Source organism: Zootoca vivipara, chromosome 10 (genome assembly GCF_963506605.1).
Source record: "Zootoca vivipara chromosome 10, rZooViv1.1, whole genome shotgun sequence".
Lineage (NCBI taxonomy): Eukaryota > Metazoa > Chordata > Lepidosauria > Squamata > Lacertidae > Zootoca > Zootoca vivipara.
This window is the reverse complement of record NC_083285.1, coordinates 62066394-62088666: the sequence shown is the minus strand read 5'-3', so window position 1 is coordinate 62088666 and position 22273 is coordinate 62066394. Positions and strand designations below refer to the sequence as shown.

Sequence of the window (22273 nt, the reverse complement as noted above, 5' to 3'; positions counted from 1 at the left end):
TGATTTTTTAGAAACTCACATTATAATAGTCTTTCATTTCTTCTTTCATTTTAGGGACATCAAGCAACAAAGACCAGACTTCACCTCTCAGCTGCAGTGGAATTCCTTTATAAATTCTCCTATGAAACTGTGTAAATAAACAAATAAGCAACATCAAGCAGGAGTAAACCAGGAAAGATTTGACGTGGTGACTATACCAAGACCTATAACCTGGAAACAAAGTAAATGGTATTATTAATTTAGACAGAACTGGCCTGTGTTTGTTTGTGCACGCATGACAGTTTCAATGAGTTTCTCTTTGTTGATTCAGTAGGTGTGCCATCACTGAAAAGCATGTAAAAAAAGGAGGAAGTAATGTGAGGAATTATAAGGGAAATAGTTGCTCTGCCATGTGGGTTCACAGAAGGTAATCAGATGTGCTCCCTATCAGGCCTTTTTGGCTGCAGTTTGAGCACTCATACAAGAACAATGATTTTGCTCCTTTTTTAAAAAAACAACAACTTCTGAATCAATAGGGTCATATATACATATATTGATCACCACCATTCACCACACGATGTCACTTGTCAACACTGCTTATAACTTACCAGCTACTTTGGTTATGGCCAGCGGCAAAATGGAATTGAGTTGAACTGTTACCAGTGTGGTGTCTCCCAAGACAATGGTGCAAAACGTGGCAATATAAATACAGGACATGATGCCAGGATTGAAAGAGCAGCCATATATGCACCACGCCAGATTAATCTGACACAGGTGTCCTCTCCTATCTTCAACTACAAAACCACGGACACTGGTGGACTACAGTTTGGGAGCCCCTCTTTGAAGTGTAGAAAGTGGAGACTAGATTTGCATGTAGACTGCACCATGGATGCCGCATGTACAGCATAATAAATATACACACACCATCAACCCCAACACTTAAGACACAGTGGTAACTTTCCGCAGCTCCATCATATTGTGGCCTTTCTTCCTTACTACTTCCTTCCTAAAGGGTCCTAATATCCACACACACACACACACCCCTGTGCAGTAATGTTCCCAACTGTACAATACTAAGAATGGCCATAACTTCAAAATCATTCCTACAGTTGTTTTACAATGCAAAAGCTGTTTGCATAGAATACTGTGTACAAAATTCAAAATATAAGCTAATGCAAGCATTTGGGGGGGGGACCACAGTTGTTCACCATTTACACTTTCCCCCCTCCTGCCATTCCTCTGCTTGAACTCATAAGAATCAAGTACAGTGGTACCTCGACTTACGAACGACTCAACAACCGAATTTTTCGACTTACGAATGGGGCAAATGGCCGCATGCTTACGAATTTCTCGACATCCGAAAGGAAACTGCGGCGGTTTTAGATAGGTTTTTTTCGACTTATGAATTTTTAGATGGGGTTGCTTCAACTTACGAATTTTTCCGTTTCTAATTCATTCCTATGGGAAACACGTTTCCAATGGCGCTTTTTCGACTTACGAATTTTTCGACCTACGAAAGTGCCTTCGGAACGGATTAAATTTGTAAGTCGAGCCACTGTAGCTACTAATATTTTTTTTTTTAAAGAGAGAATTGGAAGGCTGTTTACGCATCTCCTGTGTAACATCTAGTTGGCCCTGAAAGGCATACTGATATAGAACACCTAGAGGTTTGTTGCTAATTGGCTGTGGGTTTCAGCTGACATGAGTCTCACCAAAAGCACCACGTTCTGGAAGGTTAAAACAAAATCAATAACTGATTAGACACTTAATCTCCTGGCTCCATATTGTAATTTACAAATCAAATGAATTCATAAAGGACTTCACAGTTATAAACCTTTAGCTGCTATGTCAAATACTGCATGGAAAAAAACTAGTGGCAGATTTTGCAAGCTAGCTCTGCGGTTCAATTCCATTACATGCCGTGACTGTTACTTTTAACCTTGCAATGAAAATTAAATCCTTCAAAGCAACACCCTTTCTCACATCCACACACACAAATTAGAAAATAACTGGATGCTTAAAGTTCCAAATTATTGTAGATAATAAGTATTAGAAATCTTTCCTATTATGTGGTCATCACTTTTACCCTCGGTCACTTACAACGCAACAACCAGAATGTAGTTATATCCCATTGGCTGTGGACACTGTGATTAGCTTCTTCTAAAGCCGGCTCAGACATGAGGTCCGTTTGGGTGCTTATGAAGGTCCAACATCCTGTTCTCGTGGGAGAGTAGCTCTCATATACTGTACTCTCACACACTGCTACACTCTGACCGTAAGGGTAGAGGTGGGTGTTCCACATAAATGCTTGCAATGCTTCTGTACAGAAGTCAGAATTGTGTGATTATTCCCCCTCAGAAGAAAAAGAAGAGAAGAGTTTGGATTTGATATCCCGCTTTATCACTTCCCGAAGGAGTCTCAAAGCGGCTAACATTCTCCTTTCCCTTCCTCCCCCACAACAGACACCCTGTGAGGTAGGTGGGGCTGAGAGACTTCAGAGAAGTGTGACTAGCCCAAGGTCACCCAGCAGCTGCATGTGGAGGAGCGGAGACGCTAACCCGGCTCCCCAGATTACAAGTCTACCACTCTTAATCACTACACCACACTGGCTGGGTGTGGTAGAGGAAGGGAGAATTCTGATTCAGCCATCGTGCATAGAAGCATCCTCACGAAACATCTTCATCACATACAGTGGTACCTCTACTTACGAATAACTCTACTTACGAATGTTTCTACTTACAAATAGAGCTCCATCCGCCATCTTGGATGCGGTTTAGATAGGATTTTTTCTACTTACGAATTTTTAGATAGGGTTGCTTCGACTTACGAATTTTTTCTCCCAATGCATTCCTATGGGATCCGACTTACAACTTTTTTCGACTTACAAATGTGCGTTCGGAACGCATTAAATTCGTAAGTAGAGGTACCACTGTATTCCGTTATGAATATGGGGTGGGCATGTTTGCTCAGTCTGCTGCCCAGAAAGGAGGATCTTTGACGCAGGTAAGCATCTGCACTCAGCTATGGACTAAAGGACAGCCATAGGAAAATCACTACACACAGACACCAATTTCTAAAATGTGGATATTCTTTTTCTGGTTGTAAGGGTGAACAGGATAAGGAAACAGCAGTATCTATCATGCACACAAAGGGCAAATGAAATATAACAGATGAATCACCGCTGTCTGATGCAATTATAATTGATCAAGGCAGAATGAGGAAATGGCGGGATGCAGTGCAAACAGCTGCATCAACAGCTGCCGCGCACTCCAGGCCAAGCGGGTATCGGGCCTCGTGGGAATACGGCAGCTGTGAGCATGGTAAATCTGCTCCGATTACACAGCACTAGATGAGTGGGGCAATGTTTCTCGGAAACAGCAGTTCATTAAGTTCTGAAAGGAAGAAACCCAAATCAGGCTTAGCTAACGTGCAATAAAAGTTATCGTGATGAGCAAAAAGCAAAGGTATTTTTTTTTAAAAAAAAAGTGGCAAGAAATTGGACAGATTAGATTCTTATCATAAATTTGCAGAGTGCTTTATATTCAATCTACTTCTTCACAACAACTCTGTGAGGTAGGCCACTACTACTTACTCCATTTCCCCACATGATGGGAAGTAAAGCTGATGGTCCAGAAAGGTGGCTTACGAAAATAAATATGTACACATTGACTTTTCATAATCATCATAAGACCCACAACTAAATGCTTCCTATTGCTATTTAAAATCCAGAGCTTTTTACACTGACTGACACCCATGCACACCCCCAACCCTTGAGACTATTCTCTGTTAGTGAATGCAATTGTGTGCACTGGAGGGGGGGGGTAATTCTTTTGAAACTCTAATATCACTTGCTATCACATGTCTACTTTAGAGTGCTGCTGCCAGATGATTCCTTTACAAAAATACTTTTACATTTGCAATCAGATTTGTTGTGCTTACATGTTGCTTTCAGGTGCACACTTAAAAATGGAAACAACCCTCAAGTTTGAGTGGGCTTTCCAGCCAATTCCAATTCAGAAGTGAAGTCACAAAATAATGGACCATATCAAAGGCATAGAAAATGTGCATTAATCGTTACTGAAAAGATTCTGAGAATGTTGAAGGGTAGCGTCGGGACAGTACTAGCAGTCAAAAAGAAGCCTTCAGAACCATGCTACATAATTTTCCAGACTTTCCTGCAGGCTACTGACACTTAGATCTAATTGATCTTGTTCTCCAAAAAGGAAGTCCTTTATTACAGACAGATGTTACCAGATTCTGGCTTTAAAAAAAGGAAAACCAAACTGGATTAAGGATTCCCGCTGCCTGCCTCAGATTTCAGAGAAACAGAAAAGACAGAGAAAATCTTATAAGCTGCCAATATTGAGGGTATATTCTTCGAAGGAAGAAAAATATCCTTTTGTTGGCACTGGCTTAGCTAATACAAGAGATTATGGGAGCGAAATGAAGGCCCCACAAACACAAGGAAACAGGCAGGGTGACATCCAGTTGTGGCGGCAGCCTCACCCTGAGCTTAGCTCTGTTCTGCATGTGGAAGGTTGAATTCCTGGCATCTCCAGGTGGGGCTAGGATTCTCCCCGGCCTCAAGCCCTCGACAGTCACGGCCTGTCTGGGCAGACAATACTGAGTTACATGGATCAAGGCAGTGTAAGGCAGCCCTTGGTGTAAGGCAGATTCATATGTTCAGGGTATTTTTTTTTAAAGAGGAAAAGAGCCCTGCAGGATCAGACCAAAGGTCAGTCTCTTGCAGCTTCCTGCTTCCCACAGCAGCCAACCAGATGGCTCTGGGAAACTGCAGAAGAAGCAGTGTATGAAAGTAATAACCCTCTCCTGTTGTGGCTCCTGCTGCTGCCTCCAATCTTTGAGGTTCTATCAGACAATTACTGGTGGGGCACACCTGGCTGTAATCTAGTTCTGTAAATTCCCCACAGTGGTACATTTTCTGCCAATAGCCACCATGAACAGCAACAGCAGTGTAACATCGTTTTGTAATAATTTTCATCTCAGAAATCTTTCCTTTGCATACTGTGGTTCCTATTTTAAATTGTTTCTGGATATTGTTTACTATCTTGGTTATGCCTTTATACTCATTGCTGGCTGCTCTGGGCATCTCCATTGGAGGCGGGAAGGAGCTTATTATAGAAAGCCAAACAAAATATAGAAGTATTTTTTAAATGCAAGCCCTTTCCAGTTTTCCACAAGTATTGCCAACCATGCAATGGAATATTGCTGTCAATAGCTTGATACCATTCAATTATATAATGTTCTCATCTTCACATTCAGAATCATGCTCCAATATTTTAATGCCCCTATTTGATAATATAGGCTTAGTTTCAGAAATAAGAGAACCTCAAGCATTTTTTTTCTTGTGCTAGCACTGGCAGCCGTGCTCTTCTGCAAGCTTTCCAGAGCTCAAAAATCAAGGATTAGATTCTTATGTTTCATAATGACTGAGACAAACATCTCCCCAGCCATCTCCATCCCTCCAAATCATTCATGAAACGGACAAAAAGCCCTGTGTATTCCTCTGGGGCTTCATTATCTGCACAAACAAGAAACTTCACATGTATTCCTACTTTCCTGAGTTTGTAAGAACCAAGATCTTGTTCAGCATAAGGAGAAAAATCTCAGGGTGACCGAAGAAGCTAAAGATAGAACCAGCTGCTACATCCACCTGCAAAGAGCCCTCATCCTCTCTTCTTTCATCCTTTCTCTCTTCAGAGCACCTGGTTTCTTACTGGACTCAAATAACCAGGAATTAAGAGTTAAAATAAATTAACAGGGAACAAAGCACCAGAAATTGCTCTGGGGTCCAAGGTGCTACCAAAATGGAAAGTAAGCAAGCAAAATGGTGTTGGAGACACAGAATAGTATCCAACTAACTCATTCTATCACTGCAAGGATTTCCACTTGTGCCACGGCACTCCTCTAACCCCCATACACCCACTAAATATGTTCTGGGGTTTTCCCCAACCTTCCAGAGCAGATATCGGGAGGCTGTGGGGTGCATGTGTGGGTGGAGGGAGTTCTGTTCCATAAGCAGAATTCCTTGCACTGACATGATGTGTTAGCTGGAAACTGCTCACAAAGAGGGTTGGAAGGGCTAATCAGTGTTCTCTTTGCCACTTATTATTGTATTGTTTGTATATGTTTTGCTGGATCCATTTTTAATTTTGATTCTCGTTGTAAGCTTGGTTACATGGAGTTATCTAAATACAATAAATAAACAGAAGTGATCTGTAAGTGGCTGTAGCAGCTGCTAGAACCCATAGCTACTACAGTCACGTGGAGGCTTCACACCATATGGAGCCTCATTCATTGAATTCTGCGTGAATTGGAGATGGGACAGCAAGAGGAAGCCTTGCTGCTATCTCCTTCTGAATCTCAGAGACGCTTTTATTTATTCTTTGGAAGCTATGGACAGGGGAATGGGGAACAAGGGGCCAATTTGACACAGAGTCTCTCAATAAACTCTAAATTATTTTCAGCTACCTCAAGCCTGGCAGTTTCTCCCCCCTCCTCCCTGATGCTTCCTTATTTCTTTTCTCTCAGTCAGAGAGCTACTCCATCAACAAGTGAGTCAGATGGCACAGCAAAGAAGACATTTGAATGTGAATACAGTGAATGACATTTTTATTCAAGGCACCCTGGAAGTAATGGTCACACCAGGACAAAGGAGGCTTTAATGCCTGCCGTGATTGATGGCTTGATATGCCCTATCTCAGCTGCAGGATATAATTAAGATGCAAACACATAAACTCAAAAGCACCAGGTCAAGAAGGGCTGTCAAGCAGCACACGGGAGAGGCAAACGTGTTGATTCCCTAGGCAACTAAAGAAAGGTTGCAGGTTATTGGCTGTTGGGGCGTGTGTGCCGCGCACGCATGTTAGGGAGGGGGCGTGTTGAACAAGTACCGTGTTTCTCATATTATAAGACATGTCTTATATTTATTTTTTCCTCAAAAAAACACACTATGGCTTATTTTCAAGGGATGTCTTATTTTTTTCCTCCTCCTCCTGCCGCAGCCGGCATTGCTGCTGCGCCCATCACTATGTCTTATTTTCGGGGTATGGCTTATATTCCTTGAATGCTTAAAAATCCTGCTGTGGCTTATTTTATGGGTATGTCTTAAAATATGAGAAACAGGGTACTTCCCTCTCTACAATTTATATATTATGTAGCACACAAGATTTAAGAAGTGCTTTAGAAGTTTTTGCTGTCCTTGTGCTCCGAACAATGCTGCAAGTTAAGGCAATAACTTATGCCCATTTTAGAGATAGGAAGCTGAAGTCAAGATCGAGGCTTGGCCAAGACTGCACAAGGCATATCATCCATTTTCAAAAACTTTGCCAAATCGGCGTGATAGGGACCATTCTAATAAAATAATAGTGAATGTTTCCTTCCCTTACATTCCACAGAACAGCTTCAACGTCCTTAAATGCCTTTGCCAGCATTTATCTTCCCAACTTTAGAAAAGACCAACAAAGGGAGGGAGGGAGGGGGGGGGGAGGGAGGCTAAATAGTAAAACATTTTGAATAGTAAGAGCCTCCAGAGAGAAAGGGCTGTATCACAAATTGGTGCAATGTGCTTAAGTTTCTGAGGTTCTTTTTCAATGCAGCACACAAAACATGTACCAGTTAATACAATGGCTGCTGTAGTAGGAGAATAATAATAATAATAATAATAATAATAATAATAATAATAATAATAAATTTTAATGGGATTATTAAAAGGAAAGTAGTTCCAAAACATGCCCAACATGGAAATTGGGGGGTTGGGGGTCTCAAATTTTGCACTTGTACATAACTGGTTTGTGGGCAGTTAGGAGAGGAAAGAAAGAATGTTTTTGCATCTACAAGAACCCTGTTATTTCTGTTAGATGGACACCGTTAAACATAGTGATGGTCCAAGCCCATTTCTTAGCACTTTCGACCCAAATCGGATAAATCAGGATTCTGCCCTTTGGCAAAGAGAAATATGACCAAGAGCAAATTGCTATATATCCCTCCCATCTTGCAAATCTTCCTTTCCTGTACATTTCTATCCAACAGTGCAAGTCCCTTCTGTCCCGCTTGGATTTCCTCCCAGACCATCTTCTCCTGCTCTTCTCTTTCCCTCAAACCTCAGCACCTCCAACCCACTTCCTACAGACAAACTGGTTGTATTTCCTGCTAGATGCGAAGCTCCTCCTTCTCCTTAGACTCTACCATGGAAGCTTCACTGCCTGTCGACATTCTATAGCTAGAAAGCTTCCTTTGAGCATGTGGAATGTTCATGAGCCAGTGTGGCGTAACAGTTAAGAGGGTTGGACTATGACCTGGGGAAGCCAGGGTTCAAATCCCCACATATACATATACATATAACATAAACATACAGAGAGGTTTTCATCTGGCACCTATGACATAAACATTGGTGCCAAGTGAGGTTCTCTGGGAAGACTACTCTATAAACTGGGCACCATAGCCAAAAACGCCCTACCGGTAGTTGGCACCGGCCTCATCTCTGAAGGCAGAGGCACTCAGCAGATCTGAAAAATACTGGCCTAAATTGGTTGGGTAGGGTAGTAGCCACTCCTTCAGGCATTTACATATTATTTATTATTTATTTAGAGCATTTGTGCCTCATGCTCATCAGCCAAAAAGGCTCCCAGAATGGCCAATATAAAATCAAAACAAGACAACCCCTACCAGCAGGATTACATTCAAAGAAATAAACAAATAAGTAAATAATCTAGTCCAACCGCCTGCAATGCAAGGATTTTTTATTTATTTTTGCCCAACATGGGGCTCAAAGCAATGACTCTGAGATTTAAAATATCACAGTCTACTAACTGAGCTATAACACTGATGTATAGTAATGCGTATGTATTTCCTGAAACATTATTATTTTTGCATCAATGCCTTTCAGAATCTTGCAGCATGAGAAGATCAACACACCAGGGAGGGATTTGTGTGCACACAAGAGAGAGAGAATAGGCTGAATGTTACCAGTGAATATTGGGTTTTTTATTTTTTTAAAAACCAAAACATGCACACATTTAAGTGAAACTTCAAGACTTTCTGCTTGTGTTCACCATCTCCATTCCTACTGCACAATTATAAAATTGGTACTTCCTAAGCAATTATTCTTCTGTGGCTTAACTTCCAGAGCAATGAGACTCTTGGAAACTAGCTGAATGGAAGGCTCTTTGTGCATTTGTTGTTTAAAATGAATGCTATAATGAAAGCTATGATAGAGAAAAATGAAAGCCCGGCATCACAGAATCCAATTTAATACTGTTGCATTCAGTAAATGCAACTGCCTGTGGAAGCACTTTAACTTTACCTTTTCTGTGTTCTTGTATTTCTCCCAGCTTTTCAACATCTTCAGCCATTTTGTAGTTCTTTCAATTTCAAGCTGCTTTTGCTGAAAATAAAATTAGAGTGCATTATTCCCTTCATCTCACCTGTACTAAAGAATGTTTGGACATTTACAGGCATTTAGGAACAGACGCAGCTACGCATTTCATATCAGAAAAATCAATGGCAAGTATTATAAATCAAATGCAAATGAAATATGTTGGGGTTTCTTCTCCCCAGCCTTAACATGATGCTGATCATGTCCAACCAATACAGAGGGGCTAAGGAGGAAAAGCACGTATTAAATTAGAAATTAAATTAAAAATCAAAATACAAATAATATTTGCAAATAAGGCCACCTATAAATCTAAACTGAAGCAGAATTAAGCAATAAGCCATGGGTAGGCAAACTAAGGCCTGGGGGCCAGATCCAGCCCAATCGCCTTCTAATGTGTGCTTTTATTTAAAATGCATCTCTGGGTTATTTCTGGGGCATAGGAATTCGTTCATTTCCCCCCCCCAAAAAAATATAGTCCAGCCCCCCACAACAACAGTGGACCAGCCCCCTGCTGAAAAGGTTTGTTGCCCCCTGCAATATGCCTTCAACTGGCAGTGACCACGTGGTTGTTTCTCAGCTAGTCTTCTATTGTTTCCTCTGGCCAGCAGTGACACTTGGGGAGCCTCAGGAAGAAGGCTTTCCCAGCACCTGCCACCTGGTTGCTTTAGCTGGAGATGCCAAGGGTCAGACCTGGGACCTCCTTCTTGCAAAGCTTCTACTCTAAGTGAATGGTCCCCGAGCATTTTTCTTCTGGATAACTTGGAAGCTGCTGGTGGTTTTGGCCGACCACTTAATTAGTTTCCTGCCTGTTTAGAAATTATGTGCTGTGCATAATTTTTTTTAAAAAAAATCAAATGGTATTCAAATTTTAATACAATAAGCAATAAAAACAGAATTCTTCTGCAGCCAAGCTGGTGCCAAACATATCACTCTGCTTGCCTCTGGACCACATCAGCGAGGGGTCTTGTCATAGGACCTCCATACATACTGCCAAAGCTTGCATCCTGGGAGATCACTTTGGTGCTACTAACAGAGTGGTTTGACTTCACCCCCAAAGTACACTCCATTGTCTTCCAAGACAGATTGATGCCAACAGCAGCCACTTAATGTGTAGATAAGTCAGTTTCACCCTGAACCTGCCCATTCCAGAAATACCTACTTAACTGTACATACGAAGTTTGGATTATCTCCCATATAACAACCTCCAGATTCTGACCAGTAAAAGTTACAATGAAAATTATGTACAGTACTCCACTCTGTACTTTGCCACACCCATTGGAGATGTGGAGTTTATTTTAAATGCCACTGTACAGCCTAATCAAAGCATTGCACTGCAAAGAGATACTAAGCAACAACAGGTTATTCAAAAGACAGACATAATTACAGTAATTTAAGACCACTTCACAACACTTAAATGGAACAGAGCCACTGTGCATGCTATAATCTTTCCTTTTGCTGATAAATACCTATGGAAGGTTTGCATTCGTTCATCAAGCAAAGTCTACCCAACGAAAACATTTTGTAACAGTGTTTAGGAAGGGTCTTATCTGAATCCCTACAATTTCATAGTAACTTTATATTATGTTAAGCAGAGATTCTTCCCACTAATGCGCACTCTCAGAGAAAATAGCACACACTTGACTTCCACAAGAGAATGTGCAAGAAACTAAATGTGCAGCAATGCATTTTAGTGAGTTTTGTTCCCCAGCTAGTTGACTGCATCATAAATTGTGGGCAACAACTTTTAGCTTCTGCAGCAATGCTTCCCAAATATGCTATTCAGGACAGTTTTTTCGCTGGCTTAAAAATTGGAGATTTATCAATAGCTCCCTGAGTATTTCAGCGAAGATCCTTTTGCAGCTTCTGTATAGCATAGCTATAATGGACTTCCGGTACCCTCCTCTCTCCTTTGCATATGTGAATCAGAGATCTCCCTGATCTTACAGTGACACCTGTATTTTGGAACAGTGTTACTACTGAAATCAGACGAACACCTGCAACCTTATTTTTTTTCTCCCCTGACTGCCAACAGTTTTTAGAGAATTTGTTCAGTTCAGTGTTAGTCATTCTGTATTTTATTATTCTATAATTTTATGATGTTTTAATAAATTTATGGTGCACCAGCATGATATTTTTCTTATTACTTGGCAGTTTATAAACACTCCTGTAAATAAAATAAAAAACAGTCCCAAAGAGCTTTTACACTGATGTTCCCCAAAGTCTTAAGTCAGGCTTCCTCAAACTCGGCCCTCCAGATGTTTTTAGCCTACAACTCCCATGATCCCTAGCTAGCAGGGCCAGTGGTCAGGGATGGTGGGAATTGTAGTCTCAAAACATCTGGAGAGCCGAGTTTGAGGAAGCCTGTCTTAAGTAGTCCTAGCATAGCTAAACTTCAGAAATATTGATATTCCACCCACAAGTGACAAGCAGACAGATGTTAGGAGTAGATATTTGCTTAAGCAGCTCATTTCCCTAGTTTCTTGTAAACTTTACTTTGAATTGAGTTGAGTTGCAATTTCTGGGTAATGACCAAAAGTCATGTTTTGGGTACACAAAAGGCTTCATAAACTTGTGACCATAGCACTGGGAACATGCACCGTCTTTATGTTTTTTGGGGGGTACAGGATACATAAGAGATACGTAAGTTCTGGGCACACGTCTTGAACTTTTTCATGAAGACCAGCCCTTAGCCTCTGTAATCAGCTCCTTCTCCTGACTCTTATGTTCTACAGTTTATCAAAACACTCCAATGCACAATTAGAGCAAATGCTGATTACAGTAGTTGGTAAGTTGTGATTTCAACATTTAACACCCCAATTTCCTCTTTCCTAAAATCATTGGCTATAAGATTACAGATTATGCAAAAAAGAGAAGTAGCAACAACCCAGCAATTACTGGGAATTGCTCCTACCCACAAACTTTCATCATTTCCATCTGAAAGTCAAGTATAAGTCAAATACAGTGGTACCTCTGGTAACGAACTTAATTCGTTCTGGAGGTCCGTTCTTAACCTGAGGTACCACTTTAGCTAATGGGGCCTCCTGCTGCCGCCATGTGATTTCTGTTCTCATCCTGGGGCAAAGTTCTTAACCCGAAGTACTATTTCCAGGTTAGCAGAGTCTGTAACCTGAAGTGTTTGTAACCCGAGGTGTTTGTAACCTGAGGTACCACTGCAATGGATGCAACCAAAAATGCAAGGTCAAAAATCTCTGCTAAAACCTGCACAAAGGATATACTGGTGGAATTATGGAGTATGCAAAATTCAGCCCTAAATTCTCCTAAAGTTTTTAAAGTAGTAACAAAAGGCCCTATTTTCTATTCTCCCATATATTAGATGAAAATAGCTTCTGGCTCTTCAGATAAGAGCAAAAGTTTTCAGAGGGCATTTAAGTTAGAGAGCATCCTGGACTAGGTGTAATTTAAAGAGGCTTAATTAAGTAGAATCTCAGCAAACAGCTGCAAAAAGAACACAAGTGGTTCTTCCACCTTCCCAGACTAGCAGGGCTCAGCATCCTCTTGGCAAGTGACCTTTCAGTTGATCCTAGGAGTGTTAACAGCTCTAAGGGGACTACATAAACTGCCTTCTTTTGACGACACTCAATGCCATATAATCACCAAGAGCAAGGGCAGAAAAAGTAGCTTGCCGCATCTGAGTAAGAGGGGCACTTTTGAGAGATTTCACGAACAAGGAAATCGGTTTAATAGGAACATCTAACAGAGAGCGCTAAATTTGACTCACAGCAGCCTCAGCTGCAGCACAGCCAAGTCTAAGAATGATGTAATCTGTGGAATGCAGAGAGGGTGGTGGAATTTGTTGGCACAAGTAAGTCTTCAGCACACAAGGTTTGGGCCAAAACACCATGCAGATTGTGCAACATAAATCGATAAGCACTTGCCTGGCTATGGGAAGGAAGTGTGAGGGCTCTGACACGGTCCTAGAGTCCTCCCGCCTCCTTCCCTAAGCCGAGTTAGCACTTGTCCAGCTGGGAAGGGGGGGCGCTCTAGGACTCTGCCAGAGTCCTCATGCCTCCTTCCTAAAGCCCGGCACGGTGCGAGAGCTGGGTAAGGGACACCAAATTTTGGCTTAGCTTGGGGCACCATCACACCAAAGTCCGCCCCTGCGTAAACAGTAATTTCCCAGTCTTCTGTTGGAACTCAGTCCAACTCAAATGCTGGAATACACACTTTGCCTGCAGAAAGTCCCACGTTCAATCTCTGCATTTGCAGGTAGCCCTGGGAATGTCTGTCTGAAACTCTAGCGAGTCGCTGACAGTTACTGTAGACAAAGGAGTACCAGAGGCAGCCAATGTGGTGCTTTCCAGCTACAGTGGTGCCTCGCTAGACGAATTTAATTCGTTCCACGGGTCTATTCTTATAACGAAAAATTCGTCTAGCGAATCCCATAGGAATGCATTGAATTTTTTTGGAAAAAATTTTTTGCCCATAGGAACGCATTAATTGAATTTCAATGCATTCCTATGGGAAACCGTGATTTGCTAGACGAATTTTTCGTAAAACGAATTCGTCTAGCAAGGCAACCTCCGCTAGAAAAATCCTTTCTTTAAGCGAAAATTTCATCTTACAGGGCGTTCATTAAGCGAGGCACCACTGTATTGCTGTAATGCAACTCCCAACCATTGCCCTTGACCACTGTCCATGCTAGTCAGAGATGGAGACCAACAACAACCGGAGGAGGCCACGTTCCTACCCCTGGTGTATATAACATAGTATAATCAATGTTCTGCTTCAGTATAAGACACTTTCTGTGCACCAGCTACACTCTCCAATATCTCCAGTTACAGAATTGCAGGTCGAAGGGCTGGCAATGATCACTGCCTGAGACCTAGAAGAAGCACTGCCAGTCGGAGCAGATAGCACTAGCCTTGAGTCATGGTCTGACTCAAGACAGCTTCATATGCTCAATGATCTGCCCACATATAACTTTGGCACTGAGTAGAACAATCACTGATCATTTAAAGTGAGAGATGAAGAACTTACCCTCTCTGTTGCTGCATCATGGACAGGTAACTCCTCTTGGCTAAAAAGAAAGAAGAGAATATTACTTCCATTGAATATGAACAAAATGATAGTTTCTAACAGATTGCTGCTAACGGAGACTAAGAGGCATGGTGCAGAAGATGAAGACTTAAGAGCCAATTGCAAAACAGAACAGTGGACGTATTTGATTACAATCCTCTGATTGGGGATAAAATTCAGTGGAAGCTCAAGTGCAAAGCGGGGTGGTGCTGTTTCTACTGCAGAACATTCTACAAGACCTTTAAAGGTCTTTAAAGCAGAAAGGTTCATGGGCCTACAGTAGAGAGAGAAGATTAAAATGAAGTAGGATGGACAAGTATGTATTAGTCATATAAAACAGTCAAATATTTACTTGGGTTATATCCAAAAATCTATTTCGACTTTAGCACTCAGAAAATTCAATTGAACAATACTTGAAATTAATGACTATGTCAAATTCTGTACTGTGGAATGACTGTTAAATCAGTTTTAAACACAGATCAATACCTAGCGAATCACCTGGGTGGGTGATTTCACAACCCATAAATTAGTTTACAAATCTGCATCCAAATCACACAAAATAAGATGTTTTTTAAAGGCAGAAGTCAAGATAAAAAAAAGACTGCTTGGAGTTTGGAGTGGTGAATTGGAGTTGCCTAGTAATATGCTTAGAACTGTTGTGCAACTTTCCCTCCATCCTCAACATGCCACAATTAAACTTGGAAGTCTGCTATTAATCAGAGTTTCAGTCAAACCAGGGAAAAGTACCGATATATTCACCAGGTCAGAACAAGCAAAGGTTTAAGATCCTGAGTTGTTGCCAACCATAGTTCCCAATGAACTATGGAGGGAAGGAGCAGCATGGAGACAGAGTGTGCTACTGGTAAAAGTCTCATGCTTATCTGGGCTTATTAAGCCAACATATAATCATCCAAACTGGGCCAGTGACTTTTGGCTGGGTCAGTATGTGAACTGATTTTTAAGGAATAGACTGATCTCTACACCGGCTCGTGACTCTTAAGGGTTCTTGCCTTCTCCATTTTTTTGTAGCATGTAATGCTGTTCAACCTGCACAAGCTCCCCACCAAACAGACATTGTGGTTCTTATACTCCTTCACTTTTGCTCTTTGCTTGTGACACAACATGGTGCGAACTGTGTAAAATAAACAGGAGGAGGGCTATTGGTAAGGCAGGAATTGTCTGGCTCATACTGTTCCATTAATTTTTTATTTTCAGCTGCATAGAGGCTCTGCATCCAAGTCTCAGTGCACCATAAATAATATGCAAGCTTTTGGAAAGGATGATCAGAATGCCAGTATTAATTCGGATGCTCGCTATAGCAATTTACAGCTTACTGCTCACTGACCACGCACACTGCTCAAGTTCTCAAGATGCACATTCTTATTCCAGCTGAGCAAGCTACAGGGTTGGACTGGATTGTATTAATTTTACTCTGCCACTTCTCCCGCTGCCACTTCATCAGTGATTTTAATAATTCAGTATTGCCAGTTGGTGCATTGCTTAAAATGGGAGAGTGCAGTCTGCACAATACAGCTGCCATGGGGGTGCTCGTTCTCATGTTGAATCTTTAAAAAAGAGGGGGGGGAGCAGTTTGATTGTTTAGCAGAACTGACAATACAGTGTCTTGCCCATTGTACTCAGCTTTCCCACAGCAACCAGCATTCTCTGATCAAGTTTGGTTGATTTGGTTGGAGGGTTTTTTGGGACGGGGTGGGAGAGAGGTAGTTACTCATTTATCTCTACTTTCCTTCCAATAAATTAGCACACACAGGGTCCCCTGTGGTCTCCCATCAAAGCACTGACCGGACAGGGGGTTGCTGTAATGTGCGCTCTCTGACTACAGAATTAGGCTTCTACTGTACCATATCACCAATGGGCCACAAACATATCATGCTAAATAAGCTACAGTGTTCCCCAAGGGAGCCACTACCAACACCCATTTTATTGCACATCTTATATAAGGTTCTTAGTTTCTGTTCACTGTGGCAAAGGACCCTAGTTCTCTGGTAGAGCAGCTGCTTTGCATGCAGAAGGCCCTTGGTTCAATCCCCAGCGCCTCCAAGTAGGAGTGGGAAAAGCTCCTGCCTAAAACCTTGGAGAGCTGCTGCCAGTCAGTGAGGACAATAGTGAACTAGAGGGACTCAGTATAAGGCAACTTCCTATGTTAGGAGTATCGGGATGGTGTTTATGGTGGTAATTAAATAGTGCTGACATTACCAGGACAAGATTCTAAGTGCTATGGGGTGATTAAATGAAATGACTAGACATCCACTAAAGACTATTGCAGCTTAAAAGACTAAATTGTGTCTACATGGAAAGCAATTGCATTTATAGCTATCTCTGATGCTCTACATTTTAGCTAAGAGCGGTCTGACTCCAAAGTGAGTTACTATTTAAGACACACATAGCACATATCCAGATGAGAATCAGGCTAAAAACAGAATCTAAACTCAAGTCTCAGGTCCTTAAAAGTTCAATCTTGCTCACTAAAAGAACAGGGAGAAAAGATATCATGGGGCTTTCACAAAATAATACATTTTAAATTTGGGCCACGGCTTCTATCACCATAAATATTTTGTACCCGAGAGGAGACACCCAACCACCAGAAATGTTCCTGTACCACATTCATGAATGGCTGACAAGTTGCCTCTCTGTGTAAAATACACAGAAGCATGCTATGTAAAGAAAAAAAGGCACATTTGAAATGTACTTCTGTATGTCGCCTCAAGGGCTGATACTTAACTTTCTTTTCAGTGAAACCAATGAGGCTTTAAAGCGCTCAGCAATGGCTGGTATTGTGTCGTTTATAAGCAAATGAAACAGTAAAATAAAAACAAATCAATACACCCTTTAGAATAGAAGAAATAGGTGTGTCTTTTGTTCTTGGTAATTTCTACCACAGTAAAAACTCTAACGGTAAAACAGATCAGGTCCAAGGATGGAGACTTCTGCACCTGGGGGCACCAAGCTCACAAGAAGTAACTGCCTGCTAAAATCTGGTGCACAGAAATTTAAAATAAAAGGTCAGACCAACTCTGCACTACTATCTACAACTGCTTTGTGCTGGACTGTGAGCACAGCTCAAACAAGGACAACCACAGTAGGCCTTATGCTTTAAAACTCCCTTGGCTTGTCAAAATAAATGCATTATCTTAGGTATTTGGGCTGGTGAGTTACACCCCCCCCCAAAAAAAAGAGTTTTTCAGTGGGTACCAATCTGTGTTGTTTTTCAAAAGTATGTTTTTAAATACACTATCCTGCACACACAGAGATGCCAATTTTAACCCAAGCAGAAATGTCTTGATTTGTTTCCAAAATGTGTTCGAGTGAGGCCTTTGGCAAATGCCCAGGAGAAGCTAGCTCCTTGCAAGTTAACCAGCTGCTGAAAGCAGATTGCTATGGTCCTTCAAGGATGCTCAGACAGTGGCATTACATGGACACTCTTCACTTGATTAGTTGCTCCTAGGACCATTTAACATTTTAAAGCAAGTCTGCCATGTTTTTATCCGTGCTCCTTGCTGCAAACAAAGTATTCACATACACACCAGACATTTAAAGTACTCTCATGCCATTTTAACAGTCATGGTAAAGAATTCAGGGAACTGTAAGTTTCTCATGGGTGCCACGAGTTATCAGCACCCTTGACAAACTATTATTGTTTGTTTGTTAAATTTGTACTACAATTCCCAGAATTCTTTGGAGAAAGCTAGGAGCCATTGCTTTCCTTCAAAGAACCCTGGGAACTGTAGTACAAATTTAACAAGTGGTGCAAACATGCTTCAAATGTAGGGTGTGGGCAGTATGGCTAACCTAACCCAAAAATACCCACCCACCCCACTCACACATGAAAACAAAGACCATCATAGCCAATCACAAATGAACAACTACACCCCCCTTGGCCAACCCAAATCTCTCTCACCATCAAAAGAACACAAGGAGTACCAATACAAACAAAGCTGACATCAAGCCCTACATATATTAAGCAAAACAGAAACATAGTCACCTACTGTCACCCCCATCCACCCTCCCATCCCCTATCTACCTTGTTTTCCCCTCTTTCTTCTTAGTGTCTTAACAAATGAAACTGTTTTGCAAAAATGATACATGTTAAAATATGAGTGACACTACACACACCTTTGTAATTCAAGAAATCTTTAATAAAAAGTCTAGCACCACCACACTTCAGGAATTTTCTGTATAGGTGGTAAACATGTCTGCTGCTATAACGTTGGGATTGGCGCTACGGAACTCAAAGGCAAAGCTCCACAAGGCTTCACAGAGGAGTTTGTGTTGTTAACTGTTTATTATTTATTTCAGTGCTAATATCAAGCTGAGTGAGATGCCCCTCCTGTGTCTCCCTTCGCCCACACTCAAATGCGGGAATCTGGTATTCTAACAAGAGCCTGCTTCCAAAAGAGCCACAGACCACAAGCCCTATTGATGCCTGTCCCTGTTATGCTCTCCCCATCTCCCCTCTTATTTCAGATATTCTTCTAACTTAGATAATAGCTAAGTGGGAACAGAGCAATGAGAGCGCTGTTGTATCCATGGCGAAGTGGAATTCTTAGATCCTTGCAGCCAGGGAATACCAGGCTTTACATCTCCTGTTTGTAAAGTGTGTGTTTTTCAATTCCCCTCCTTCTCTCCTCCGCAGTGTGTGCACTCCTGCCCACACAACTCTCAAGAGGCTTTGGCTCTTTGCAGGCAAAGTCTGCCTACACAAATCAAACTCTGTTGGTGCAGCTTATGAATATACAGCAACAGGAGTCTGCATGCCTCTATGAACTATGCAGGCCCACTCCACAGGTTGCATAACAGCAAGCACAGTGGAATCAGAAAGAGGAGGGAGGAAAGTTCAAAGTTCCCCCATATCCTTATGCAAACAGAATACAACCTCATGGCCTATCTCCAAGACAACTCATCTTTGAAGACACTCAAACTCAGGACGCAAGGGAGAAACGTGCTTGGCAAATCCACACCGTGATCAACTCCCACCCGGAAACCAATGTCCCCACTGTGGAAGGATGTGTGGATCCAGAATTGGCCTCCACGGTCACTTATGGACTCGTTGTAAAACCGTGTTTATGGAAGACAATCTTACTCAGCTACGAGTGATCGCCAAAGAAGAAGACGACGCTCTTTCAGAAGCAGAGAAAGAAAAAGCCCAAATGTAGTGATCAGGGGCTACCTTATAAAGGTAAAGGGAGGCAGAATAATTTCAGCGCATAAAGCTTCTCTCATCTCCACAAGCTGCACCCACAAAATCTGCTCTATTAAGGGTAAAGGAGGCCAGCTGCCCTCTTTCATAGCTCATCATATTGGAAAGATGTGAAAGGAAGAGAATAGCGGACAGACAGACAGACAGACAGATAGATATAGGGTGGAAACCAAGTTTACAAAGCCTGAAGACAACTGACGTAGTCCATTTCCCTGACATAGTGAACTTTAATGGTTAAGAGTCTTGAGCTGAGAAGGTGTCACATCAAATCTTGCCTCAGCTATGAATTCACTAGGTGCAGAGACCCTAAAATAGGGAGGGAGTCGTTCTCTCCTTGACAAAAACCTGGTGCAGTATTATTAAGAGGCCCAAGCCAGCACCTTCTCTGATCCTGCACAAATCTCTTCACTTAGGCAGGCAAATCACTCTTCCCCAGCCTTGATCTTCCAACTGTAATAGGGGTAGAATGATAAACTACATTATTATAGGATTTAGGAACAGAATAGCTCAGTGCCAGAGCACATGGCTTTGGCATGCCTTCAATCCCTGGCACCTGCAGTTAAAAAGATCAGCTAGCAGGTGAATAGGTTTGACCCTAGAGAGCCACTGCCTGTCAGAGTAGACATCAGGAGGACAACAATCTGGAATAGCTCCCTCTGTTCCTATTGTTATAAGGATTGAGATACTGTATACACTGTACATTACAAATGCCACTATCTTGTTTCCCCAAGATCTATATCTGGAGATTGTGGGAATATGGGAGGCATAGCATCTGCCCTATATTTCTCCTTGGCTGGGTCTACACATACAGGGGAATGAAGTGGTGAATTGGGCCGAACTATTTCACACCTCTTTTGAATGCTTTAACCCAGGAATCCCCAAACTGCGGCCCTTCAGATGTTTTGGCCTACAACTCCCATGACCCCTAGCTAACAGGACCAGTGGTCAGGGATGATGGGAATTGTAGTCCCAAACATCTGGAGGGCCGAAGTTTGGGGATGCCTGCTTTAACCATTACTTGCAAGCAGAAAACTAGCTCAGCAAAAAAATCTCTCTGCTATAAGTTTTCTTCCTACATGGATATACATGCAGCGGAGCCTTCAAAAATGGTATCACCCACCTGCAGTATCAAATAGTACGGCAAATAGTATAGCCACCTCATGATTCTACCACATGCTTTCTGTCTCATGTGTAGATCAGGCTTGAACTACGGGATGTTCCACATTTAAGATAAGAAACACCATGCAATCCAGGGATTGTTACATACACAACAATGAAGGAAGTGGATCCAAATCTCTATAATGACAGGGCTTAAGTAAGAATACCCACATAATGGTTTAAAAATCCAAGCATTTTGCAAACCTCACCTCCCTAAAGCTCTCCTCGAAGATATGTGTTCCAAAGGAAAATTGAAGGAGGGAAATAAAAGGAATTGCCAAAAGGGAGTCACAGCAAGTCAGTGGATCATCTGTTCTTCCAAGTCTTGCAAAAGAGAGACAGCTAGCTATTAGTACCTGAGTACAAATTCTATCTGCTGGAAGTCCTACATATTCAATGCCTTGCTTAAATATTTATAGCATGCATTTGCTGTATTATATTTAACCTGTTGGTCACCATGAAGACCAGAAAGTTGATTTAAAAAATAATAATAATCAAAGAAGCAGGTTCACAGTATGCGAAGTTCTGTAGAATGAGACAGGTTTCAGTGCAAAATTTGTCTAATGGCAAATAAATCCTCTTACGAATAGAGAAGTGTAATATTACCATACCATTCTTATGACTGTGCGTAGGAAAAAGAACAGTGCAAATACCAAGGCTTCTCCAGCACATAAGCGGCATTTCGGAAAAAGCCAGAAATTCTGAAGAATGTGCTTTATTGAGGGAAGCACATTGAGAATAGATTTGAAGTGATGAATGGAGCTGGATCTTTAAATTTATTGCACACACAGAGGCAGCTGGTGCTGGTTTTCATACATCTTTCCAAAAAAAATGTGTCAAAAGCAACACTCGCATTACTCATCGGTTAAGACTATTACAGAAGCTAGCTCAAATCTTATAACATCCAATTCTGTAACTCACCCAGATATATGGCCATGGCCATTATTATAGGAGGCCATTTTTCATAATTAAGGAGTTGTATCCCAGCAAGTGAAGCTACAAAAGGGCTGCATCAGAAAGAAGGGCAAAGTTTTCCCACACAAGTTATATCTCAGGCTTATATTGTACGCTTATTTCAGAATGACAGCTGCCCCAATACAGCTGAAATGCATGCTGAAATGTATTCCTTGGGACAGTGTTGCGCAAATGTCCTTCAAACAAAGGTCTTTATCATACATGGTCTGCAAATGTAGGTTTTGACCACCACTATAGTCAGATTTGCTACAGAAACAACAAGGTGCTTAGAAACAGGACATGGTACCCCTGGGAGGGTGATACGCGATACAAAAGCTGATTCTACCACCTCATCAGAACTGAGGCAATATATAAAAACTCTGGAGGTGCCCACTTTCACTACAGAAATTCCAAATGTCAAGTGACAAGTTATATAGGCTCATTAAATTCGGTATTAGATTTACAGACACCTCTGACTTAGCTGGGATTGGTTTTTTTGTAAGAGCCTGTTCAGTTTACTGCATTTTAAA

At 41.7% G+C, this 22273-nt stretch overlaps 1 protein-coding gene across 12 annotated transcripts in view; it reads right to left on the bottom strand.

Moving 5' to 3' along the window:
* Positions 1-22273, bottom strand: part of USP6NL (USP6 N-terminal like) — a 144230-nt gene that overhangs the window by 36644 nt on the left and 85313 nt on the right. For all 12 annotated transcript variants that reach the window (XR_009558227.1, XM_035128060.2, XM_035128063.2 and 9 more), the window contains 3 exons: positions 14375-14414; positions 9305-9385; positions 20-127 (listed from right to left, as the gene is read on the bottom strand). Coding sequence is in view for 11 of the 12 variants with exons in the window: in XM_035128060.2 (XP_034983951.1) it covers positions 20-127; positions 9305-9385; positions 14375-14414 (229 nt within the window). In the remaining variant the exon portion in view is untranslated. The remainder of the gene's footprint in view (positions 1-19; positions 128-9304; positions 9386-14374; positions 14415-22273) is intronic.